An 11093-nucleotide genomic window follows, 5' to 3' on the forward strand; every position below is an offset into this window, starting at 1 on the left:
GTTGTTGGGATGAGACGCTGTTGCAAGGACATGGCAAGGTTGGTGTAAGCTTCATTTCCATATTGAACAAAGCTAAAAATCAGAGGGGCAGATGGTGGGACCCCTGATGGTTTTTTTTTCCTTATATCTTCCATAATGTAATCAGCTGAACAGAGGCTTAGCATATCTGCAGGCAATATTTCATTTTGAGATGGGTGAGGCAATGTGAGCAAAAAAAAAAACCTGGGGGAAGCTAATGGGACCTCACCGCTGGTTCCCATGAAAGAACGGCAAGAGAACTATGTGAGATATGGGAATTATCTTGTTGCCTGTTGCAGAAGTAGGTGGCGCAGGTCACCCTGCACAGTCGGCGCACACCCAGTGAGCTCGTGCCACGTCCCAGGGGTTTGAATTGCAAACGAGCAGGTGACTCCAGCTGCTGGTGGGTTCCCAGTTGATACACGAGTGTGCCCATCTCTGCAGATCCCTTGTCAGCTGCTCCTCTCTGGGCAGCTGCTGGAAAGTTGTGCATGGACACATGAATGTTCTAGGCTCCATCCGCATTATGAAGCATGCGTGTAAACTTTCTGCAGAGCTCTAGAACATGCGTGTCATGGGGGTGAGGCCGGAAAAGCAGTTGTCCTGAACATGCCCCTCCTACTCTGGGATTAGAGATGCTCAGGGGAAAAGCATAGAGAAGCCAGGACACACCTCCCTGACTCACTGCCAGGGGCAGCAGCAGCTCTTGCAGGTTCACTGGGCCTCTGCTCTCTGGTTAATTAAAACCCTGCAGCTCCATTTCCAGCAACCATCTCCTTCTGTGGGTTAAGCAGAGAGGAGGAGGATGGCCTATGCTGAGGAAGACAGGTAAGGTGCTGTGAAATAGGGGATGTGCAGACATCCAAGCTGGAAGGGGCTGGTGAAATTGCATCGCTTTTCCTCGCCTTCTTTTCCTCCTTTTTTTTCCTCCTGTGTGCTTAATGCCAAACAAGGGCTGCTCAGAAGTAAAATCTTATTACTGAAGAGGAATCTGGCCATCTGCCTGTGTCAGGTGCTGGTATTATGAAATATGGCAAGGAGCAGGTGACCTTGGGAGAGGTTATGGGCCAGAAAAGGCAAGTTTTGTGGTTTGGAGAGGCATACTCTGCCAATACGTATGGTGGCGTGCCCCTCCCTGAAATATGATGTTTTATCTGTTTATTGGTATATATCTGCTTTATATGTGGACTTTGCTTTCGACCAACCTAGAAGCACAATGAAGGTGGGGATTTTTTTCATGCCATGAAAGATCTGTCACCGGTGACAGTCCTGTGTTTTGCAACAGATGTGTTTCGCCAGCGGATGACAGCAACCACAATGAAGGGGATTGTGTTTTCAGCTGATCCTGTGATTTAATCCAAAGTGACGCTACTGAGCACTATTATTAGGTGTGCTTTGTTGGAGATGGAGTAGCTACAGGGGGCCTTGTGCTACATGTATTAATTCAGGCTGTCAAAAAGCTTGCACAGACCTCCAGCTCATGCAGTTCCAGGCTAAATGTTGCATTTGGTGACCCATGGGTCAAGCCTCCCCTCAGCTCCCACTGAGCAGGTATCTTCTTTGCATTTGGAACTCATCTATGCCTGCTGGTACCTTGCAAGGAGGGCACTGCAGATTAATTTTGGCATCTTTATGCTCTCGGCCCTGGGGACAGCTCTGGTGTGTCCGAAGGCTCTGGGATGGAGAGGGCTCTGCAAGGCCCCTCTGTACTCACTGAAATTCCTTTTGATATTTTAATGTCTTCTGTTTAGAAGGAAAAAAAGGCCCTCAAACTCAGCACAGCTCCGTCAGCAGACATTGAATGGAGTTCATCCCACACTCCTAAAAATTTGGGGGATATAGGAGTAATATCCACTCCTTATTGTTATTTTGCAAGAATGTATGCGCCTTTTGAAAAAAAAAAATACTGGGAAAAAAAAAAAGGGAGGATTAATGGTTATGAGGAAGAGCAGATCTTGGTGACCTCATTCTTTTCCCATTACGGCCACAGGTATGTCAAAAGCTTAGATATTACATTTAAATTCTCTTAGTTCCCTCTAATTTGTAAATGAGGATTATAGTTATTCATCAGAGAAATTCAGGGAGAATCATTTGTTAATGTATGTAAAGCATTTCTAAAGCTTTTATCTGAAAGCAAGGGATAATATAGTCAAGTGCAGGCTTCATTAATGTCGCTTCCATAGCTTTTATTTATTTCAGGAGCTCTTGGTACACACGGAAAATGCAAAAATATGCTATGGTAAATAAACTTTCTCATTTCCAGACTTTTCCTTTGAGAAGTATTTCAGCTAAGCATGACTCTTCATTTTAATTTGTGCATATGGAAGTTTTTTCTTCTCATTGATCACAAGTTTCTGACATAGTGAGGTATTTTTGACATCAGTTTGTAACTAGGAACATAAGCTGGATGTGTCAGATGTTGGACAGGACATACAGCAGGAGCTGGACAGCAAGGAGAAGGAAAAGCTCACAGAAGATACCTGTGCAATAACTACTGATCTTTTCATTATAAAGAAGCAAACATGGAATTGAGTTTATTTGAGTATATGATGTTCCAGTTAGAAGAACCAGTTGTATGCTGACAGCCAAATCCTCTTCATCAATGGTCTGAGACCTCCTGGAGTGTACAGCACCACTTTAGAAGCTTTTCTGTGTGTCCCGTAAGGCTGCAGACAGCAGAGTCACAACATGACTGAGGTTTGCACCTCTGGAAACAAGAGGCTTGATTAAAAAAATTTTAAAAAGGCAGGCAGTGTCTGCTTATGAGCATCTCCAGTCAATTTTACATCACCTTCAACCTCTCACTATCTGATTCTCTCACACCTTAGTAAGCAGAGCAGTTTTTCATATAGAGGACCTGCTGCCCCTACCTGTGTTGGTTCACTCCATGACCCAGTTCTCCACCATATACAGTCACTAATTCTACTCATCAGTGATAATGATTGAGTTGCCATCAAGAAATGCTGTCAGTGCTCTTGCTTTTGAAGAGAGCTTCCAATCAACCTTGATATTGACTTTCATAAGATACCTGCTTTGTCCTATTGGAAACAGGATTATGGGCTCATTCTGCTATTGATTATGTTCTAAAACTGTGATTAATGCATCTGATGAATACTGGGCTGACAGCCCTGAAAGTTGAAGTCCTCTCTCTTCCCAGGAGACAGATACACAACAGGCAGTGCAGCTTCTATCCCACTTTCTTGCAATGTGCCTCAGTGCTGGTTAAGAGAGTTTTTTTGCCAAGGCATTTAAGCAGTCCTGCTCTTAAATGAGACGGTGTAAGTCCGGGAGCCCGAATTCCTGTTTTAAGTTTCTGTTTTGACATAGATTGGTGTCCTTGGGCCTCTTGCCTAGGATGAGTCGGCAGGTGTGACCCACTGCCCAGCCTGTGGGAGAGGATGAACGAGATCCCCATGTTTAGCCTCCTGTACTGAAACCACAAGGTATGAAGGAAGTGGATGTTTGAGATGTATTACCAGCCCCAGATGGAAGCACTGAGAGCTGATGGCACTCAAATCTGATGAAGATTGTGTTCTCCGTTTCTGTAGAAGATGCTTGTCCCATGTCCCAGTAATCCACCTACTGCAGAGGGTGGTGTCTACTCCATGAGCACAACATCCCAGCTGTGCTGTACAGGTGCCCTCGGCCTCTGTCCTCTTGTGTTTTTCCCCATCAGAGGTTGGACATTAATATGTACACACATATAAGCTGCAATTTCTCCATCTAACTGAACTTTTGCATTCTTTCAGTAACTCAGGAGAGACTGGAGACCATCAGAAGCTGGTGTGGTTATGCCTTGTGACATGTCTGTGATCTAGGTATCATTAGCCAGTTCTCCACTGTAGAATGAAACCAGCGAAGAGGATTCAAATGATTTGCCTGTGGCCAGGGGTAAAATGTATGAGATTAAAAGTGAAACATCTTCAATAATACCAGCAAAGCTCCTAATATTTTACTTTTAATGAAATTTGTTTTTCTTTACAGCTTTTCAGGACTTTTATCCTCTGAAGCTTGTTCTTTGTGTGGGTTGATAGCCTCACTGACCTCTTCTCCTTTTGCAGAAATAGCTATGAGGCATACAAGGAAACGGCAGATTGGTTACGTGCCCGTACCGCCCAGCGCCCAAAGATCGCTATCATCTGTGGGTCTGGACTGGGAGGCCTGGCCGATGCGCTGGATAACAAAACAGTCTTTAAGTATGAGGACATCCCTCATTTCCCACGGAGCACAGGTTAGCACAACCACAGGTATCAGCAACCCATCCATCAGCAACCTGCAACAGCCTTGCAGAGAGAGAACTCAAGTCAACGTGCCCCACTTGGCACTGGTCTCAGTCCCTCAGTGGTGAAATGTGTGTTCATAGTAAAAAAACCCACTAGATATTTCTGTGTTGTGGTATTTATTTAACTTTCAGCTCCAGGTTTCACAGCACTTGGCCCCACTGTAATGCAGAACCATCAACTGACAAATCCCTTTAAAGTAGAATACCTTGAGACCTGTACTGAGAATGACACTTTATTAATTTCCAGTTGTAGGGCATGCTGGCAGATTGGTGTTTGGGGAGCTGAATGGACAACCCTGCGTGTGTATGCAGGGACGTTTCCACTATTACGAAGGATTTTCTGTCAGCATGGTGAGTTCCGCTTGAGAAAATCGTTCATGTGAGGGAGATACGTTCTAAAAGATGTGAAAGTGACTGCAGGAGGTTACCTCCTGCAATGAACTTACATGGCTCTTGCAACGGATCTTGCTTAGGTTTTAGATTTCTCTACAAAGAGTAGAATGGGGAGTTCAAACCGAGAGGTAGTTGGCTTCTGCCACGTGAAGCTGATGCTGTGCAGCCATACAAGGTGGCTTGTCCTGCTGTAGTCACAGGGCAAAATAGTATCTCATACAAGGCAGATTGATTTACATGCTTTAACTCATTTTAATAAAGATTTAAATCAGCAATCAGGAAACTTTGAGTTATAGGAACAATTTATATTAATGCTCTTTTGCATTTATAGAGTTTACAGCTCTTTGTTACCTAGAAAAAACTCCCTGGCTAGTGTAACTTGGTATAGTCTACCAGTTAACATACAGAACTATGTGAATATTCAAGTATTACCTAACATGCATGTATATATGTTTATGTTGCGAACACCAATAGTATTTATTTACTGGCTGATTGTTTTGGCCGTTCTTTATTTGGATAGCTTTGAGGTTTTATTGGTGGCTGAGGTCAGTTTGCATTTGGATGTAAACTGTAATGCTTGGCAACACTCAATTTTTCATACAAAAAAATTAATGTACTTGATCCAATACTAGGTATATCAAAACATGTTTATCTTTTAAAATTAACTAATTTCTTAAAGAAGTGATGTCCATAGTTAGCAAATTTTCAGCCTACATTTAGAGGTAGCAGATCCTCCCAATTCCTTCCTGACTCCTCAAAATCAAGCTTTTAAAATTTTTTTCCAGTTCCCAGTAGTTCCTTAATTTTGCATGAGCAGGTCACTGAAGTGAACTAACATGGATAAAATGAAACGAATAAAAGAGTCTATCTGCTTCTGCAGAATGCGTCATTGCTGTAAAAAGCTGGTTTATCAATTACACTCCAAGTCCATGAGCATTAAGTAGTTACTTCAATCAGCATAGTGGTTTGATCTCTGCGAGGCCTCGGCAGTGAGGAAAAATTATCTGCGTATTCTTTTTGTACTGCATTTATTTGACCTTAGTGCAACTGTAGGAAATCTCTGCTTGAATTTTAATGGTTTTCATTTTGAGATTAGTTTTTAATATGTTTAAAAAAACCCTAAAATTCTTTCTATTTAAATTAGAGGAATATTTAAAATTGGAGAAAAAGTTTTGTCTTCTTGTAGCCTCATAGACCCTTCTCTGTGCCATGTAAGCTGTCCACAAATTGTGATACTACAAATGTAGTAGTAGCAGCTGTCTACTACTTGTGATACTCATCACAAATGTGCCCTTGGTTCTTGCAGGTCACCTTTCCTGTCAGGGTCTTCTTTCTCCTGGGTGTGGAGATCTTGATTGTCACCAATGCTGCTGGGGGACTGAATCCCCACTTCCAAGTGGGGGACCTCATGCTCATTAAAGATCACATCAGCACATTTGGCTCAGGAGGGCAGAATCCACTGCGTGGACCAAATGATGAGAGGTAAGAGGCATCACCCATCCCGGAACTGGGCAGCATAGGCATGCAGGAGCAGAACAATATTTCTGAGGTTTTAATGAAGGATTAATGTCACTGCCTTAAAGCAGCTGCATGGCAGGTTGTTTAGTCTTCCAATGCAGCTCCGTTACTGGCTTTTGCTCCTGTCCTGATTTATCTCCTGTTACCCAACACTGGAGTTCAAGTGGTGCTGTAGCTGAACAGATCTTTACTAGTTCCTGGCTGACCCCTCCTTTCTTCCTCCAGCCTCAGGCTAGGATTGCCAGTTGTGCCTGCTGGCAAATACATACTGAGGTCAAGTTTGGATCCAGGTACCCCTGAGGGCAAAGTCAGAGCAGTAGCTGTGTGTGCTGTGCCACCTGCCCCAGTACCCTTCCTTGGCTGGTGCTTACTCTTGCAAGCCTATAAGGAGTTTATATGCAAACCTCCAGAAGGTTTTGTTTTATGAAAGCAGGCTTCTGATCTTTCTCCTGACATGACCAGACATACCATCTGCTAAAGAGACCCAATGCTGTCTCTTCTTGTCTGTCCCTCTCTCTGCTGGTTCCTCTTCATTGAGCAATCTGGTGGACTCCTGTGTCTCTAGCCAGCATTTTTCAACAGCTGTTTCTGGTGTGATGGAACTGATAAGACGGAGACCAGGCAGTAAGTTGATAGAAGAGCAAAGATAAAACTTCAGCCTCCTGATAACCATGTTGTATCCAGGTCATTAGCCTGGGCTGTCTTTTGCTTTAACATCATGTGTTCACTGAAGGCATCGATCTGAGAGGTGGTTGTCTTGGCAGCTTCTCAGAAGACCTCTACATCTAAGGGAGTGACCTGCTGCTGGTTTAGCTGGGAAATTGGGTTTTCCATTTGAGCTGTGTAATGGCACCCTTATCCTCTTGTGCACACAGGGACATGTAGCACAATCTCACTCCTGAAGTGCAGTTGCCATCAGACATAGAGTTGCTTTGAGCAGGAGGTTGGACTAGATGACTGCAAGGTCCCTTCTAACCTGAATTAATCTATGATACTAAAACCCAAGGCACCACCAGACTGGCAGGGTGGAAGACAAACAGCACCAACAAGGTCATAGCACCAAGAGGGAATATTCCAGATGGGCCGGTGTTTACAAGAAGTTCCTTAGTTCTCAAATGGAGCTAAAAAGGGTGGGAGGACACATCAAGTCTCAGGAAAGTCAACACAGAAGCTGTAAAGATCCAGGGATGTCAGAGACTTATGGCAGGAAAGAAAGGATGGATTGTGATAAGAAGATAACAAGAATTATTTTCTAACCAAGCTGACAGGAGAGAGGCCAGATGAAAGCCAGGTGTGTGAAGCCAGAGGACAGGCAATGGAGGTGGTAGTTTATGAGCAAAGAGTGAGTTTAGATAATGAAATGGTTAAATCTGTTGTTGGGCTGGTACTTTCATCTTGAAAAAGGATGTATTTGCAGGGCAGGCATCTGGACTGTCCTGGGGCCTTTCCAAAAAGAAAGTTCTGGCTGAGAGTAAGGTGGTCTACCTGGCTTCCAGTTAGTTATTTCTTTCCTGATGTAACACCAGACCTGGCTCCTGCTTCTGAAGAAGTCTGAAAGGCGCTAGCAAATGCCTCAGGAGAAATAAATGCTGCTCTGCAATTCAAATGGCAAGAGGACAGTACCCATCTGAAGCAGAACACCTTTACATCTTCATAGGTAGTGTTGTGAGTTGGAGGAAAGAAGGATCAAAAGCACAGAAGCCACATGGAGGAGCGTTCAAAGTTCTCTGGACCTGCACAGTCACTTAGGACCAGGAGGAGAAATGCCAACCAAACATTAACTGTGTCTGGACAAGGTTCAAAGGCAGTGTAGTTGTCTCGCTGCCTCCCAAGAGCAGCTTCCCCGGGAAGGCTGCAGTGCTCTGGGAGGTGACTCTTGTACTGCTGACCAAGGCATCAACGTGGGCAAAAGGTCTTTATGAATCAACTTTCAAAGCATTGCAGAGCTTTAGCTGAGCTAAGTCCTCCTAAAATCCAGTCTAGCTCAGCTACCAGGAAGGATTTATCTAAGCACAGCAGAGTAAAACCAGAGGCAATGAAGTGATGTGGAAAGGAAATATACTGTGAGAATCTGAGGACTGAATTTAATAAATTAGAGATTGGCTTCTGCGTTGCTGGCCATCCTTCAGGAGAGAGAAGCAATTTTCATGGTGATGAATACTTATTACCTCAGACCAGATGGAAAAGCTTGGTTTTTGTTTATATAACATTTTAGTGTTTATAAATGTTAAATAAGCCACCTACTGCCCTAAACATTCAGCTGGAAGAATATGAAAACAAGCAGGAGCTTTAATAGCCTAGATGAGGGACCTGGTCCACTCCTACTGAACTGAGTTGGTGGCTGGCAGTTTATTTTTTGGATTTTCTCAGCAGCAGCATGCCAGTCTTGGCCATTTTCTTCTGCTCTACTTGAATCAATAGTATGTTTTGCTCAGTCAGGAACAGAACCAAGCTCTTACCTTAAGATCCAACGCAAGCAAGAGACCCAGCCTTGAAGCATAGGATGAAGGCTACCTAAAATACAGCCCTGGGGATCCAACATGTGCTAGTCTTCCCATTTTTCCCACAAAGGAGGACACCTGGAATAGGATGCCATTGCCTTAATGTAGACATTTCATACCATCTGATGTTCTACTGAGTATCCAATACCCATTCTCTGGGGCTGGCAGGTGCAATATGAGACCTGCAGGATCTGGACAGGCAGCTGAGGGGCACATAGAACCTGCTGGGGCATCTCAAACTGGCAATTGGATTGTACTTCTGTCCTAGAAGAGTCTCCAAGCTTGTGCTTGGTGTGATTTTACTGTGCCAGAAACCAAGTGCAGAGCTGGATGCTCTTTCCTGAGTTGTATTTCTGACTAGCAAGCTTTGTTCATCTGCCTTGCCAAGAAAGTCATTCCTTGAGGCCCTTCAAGCTGGTCTAATGTAGAAATGTAACGTGGTAAAGACTCATATCTCATGGGATTTGTCCAGTGCAGCCAACTCTGTGTCTCTGTTTTGAGCATGTGCATGTCAACACAGGGGTGGGACAGCCCTTGCTGCTGTGGTACGGGGCATCCCTGGTCATGAGCCTGGTTTAGTAGCTGCCTGAGTCTTAAATGTTGTGACTGATGCTCCATCAGGCCCTGTGCAAACCCTGTCCCTGGGGACAGCTGCTGGGACTTGGTGCCACAGGGAGCCTGTCTACAGACTGTCGTGCAGGAGAAGCAAAGGGCAGCAGCTGTCTGGACAATGTTTAAAAGTCACTGTGGGAAGTTATTGGGAAGAGAATTGACCATTAGTGCTCCCTGCAGACAGGGGCCTTGGAAAGACTGTTCCTGAGGGTTTGTGCAGCAGGAACACAGCGCCAGACCTTCCGACAGCCACGACCTCTGCATGCTGAGGGTCTCAGGTGATTAGATCTAGCAGGAATGTCATGGTGCCAGAAGTATCTCATGATGTGGCTGGGATGAGGCAGACTGCGTCTGTGGTAGGTCTGCCCTTAATATTTCCCTTTTCTCCAAAGGATGATCATCCCTGAACTCTGATGGAGGAACGTAGTGGTAGCAATATCACCACAGCTGTACCCTTTGTTGCCTTGCAGGTTTGGGGTGAGGTTTCCGTCCATGTCAGATGCTTATGAACAAGATCTGCTTGGTCTGGCGATGGAGAGCGCACAGGAGCTGGGCTTTCTGAGCTTCATCCGAGAAGGGGTGTACTGTGTGCTGCCCGGTCCCTGCTATGAAACCATTGCTGAGTGCCGCATGCTGCAGGCGCTGGGAGCGGATGCTGTAGGTAAGCTGGTAGGCTTGGCTGGGCACATGGATTAAACATTTAGTTCTGCTACAGGCTGACTTTTTTCAGTCTGCTGGGCCTGCAGAAAGGAGCTCTGTGTATTTCTGCTTAGTTCTGTGGTGGCTTTAGCACAGCTCTTAGGATAGATCTGCAGAGGGTCTGTGTGTTTGTGGCTGCCCAGGACAGGGATCCCAACACAATGTTGTTTATTTCCCAAACACAAAACTCCCATGCTCAGATGGCTCAACTTCAGCAGGGCTGAGTAAGCCCCAGTAAGAAGTAGTCCTTTTCTATCATCTGATTAAATTCTGACACTGTAAGGATTTTCACTGGGCCTCTTCCCTACAAAGCAGCCCTCTACAAGGATTGTTTAGGGATGTTAATTTATGGATACCTCCCCAGCTGTATATGAGGAGGACAAGCATTATCATCCATATCATTCCTCCAGCTTGACTCCTGTGCCATTGAAGCATCTCATGGAGATCCATTCATTAATATCTGCAGATTTGTGTTGTGTGAGGAAAGGAGCTCAGCTCCTCACAAAGCCATTTTTCTTTGCAATTTGCTTTTTTTTCAGTCGAGGAAGAGCCAAATGACACAGCACTTCAGTACTTCTCTTAGGGCTGCAAGCAGTCTGACACATCTTGAGGGGAGAGAGACATAGCGCATAGGAATCAAATGTGGGAAGTTCATTGTGCTGAGCAGGGTTGTAACTATTACAGACTTCTAAGTATCACAGCCTTGAACTATTACATGGTTCAGAAATAGAGAGCTTCTGGGGAATGAGACAATGGCATGTGCTGAAGGTAGGATCGGGGTTTCCAGTTTTGGAGAGATCTTGTTTTGGTGTAAATCCCCACTCATCCCAATCCTTTCCTCTCTTACTGTAGGCATGAGCACTGTTCCAGAAGTAATTGTAGCCAGGCATTGTGGCCTCAGAGTCCTTGGGATCTCCCTCATCACCAACAAAGCGGTGACCAGCTACGACAGTCAAGAGAAAGCCAACCACGAGGAAGTCCTGCGCGTCTCGGTGGTCCGGGCTGAAGCCCTGCAGAAACTGGTCACACACCTGCTTGGCAAGCTGGGGGAAAGCGCGAACTCCCCCTGA

At 45.0% G+C, this 11093-nt stretch overlaps 1 protein-coding gene across 1 annotated transcript; it reads left to right on the forward strand.

Annotated features, from left to right (window-relative positions):
- Positions 1-823: 823 nt before the first annotated feature.
- Positions 824-11093, forward strand: LOC309444737 (purine nucleoside phosphorylase-like; the record flags this gene model as incomplete). Its single annotated transcript, XM_082062824.1, has 6 exons — positions 824-846; positions 4080-4249; positions 4548-4651; positions 6000-6175; positions 9795-9985; positions 10876-11093. 6 exons carry the CDS (start codon positions 824-826, stop codon positions 11091-11093), a joined length of 882 nt encoding a protein of 293 aa, XP_081918950.1.

Source organism: Streptopelia decaocto (genome assembly GCF_964273445.1).
Source record: "Streptopelia decaocto genome assembly, chromosome: 11".
Taxonomy (NCBI): domain Eukaryota; kingdom Metazoa; phylum Chordata; class Aves; order Columbiformes; family Columbidae; genus Streptopelia; species Streptopelia decaocto.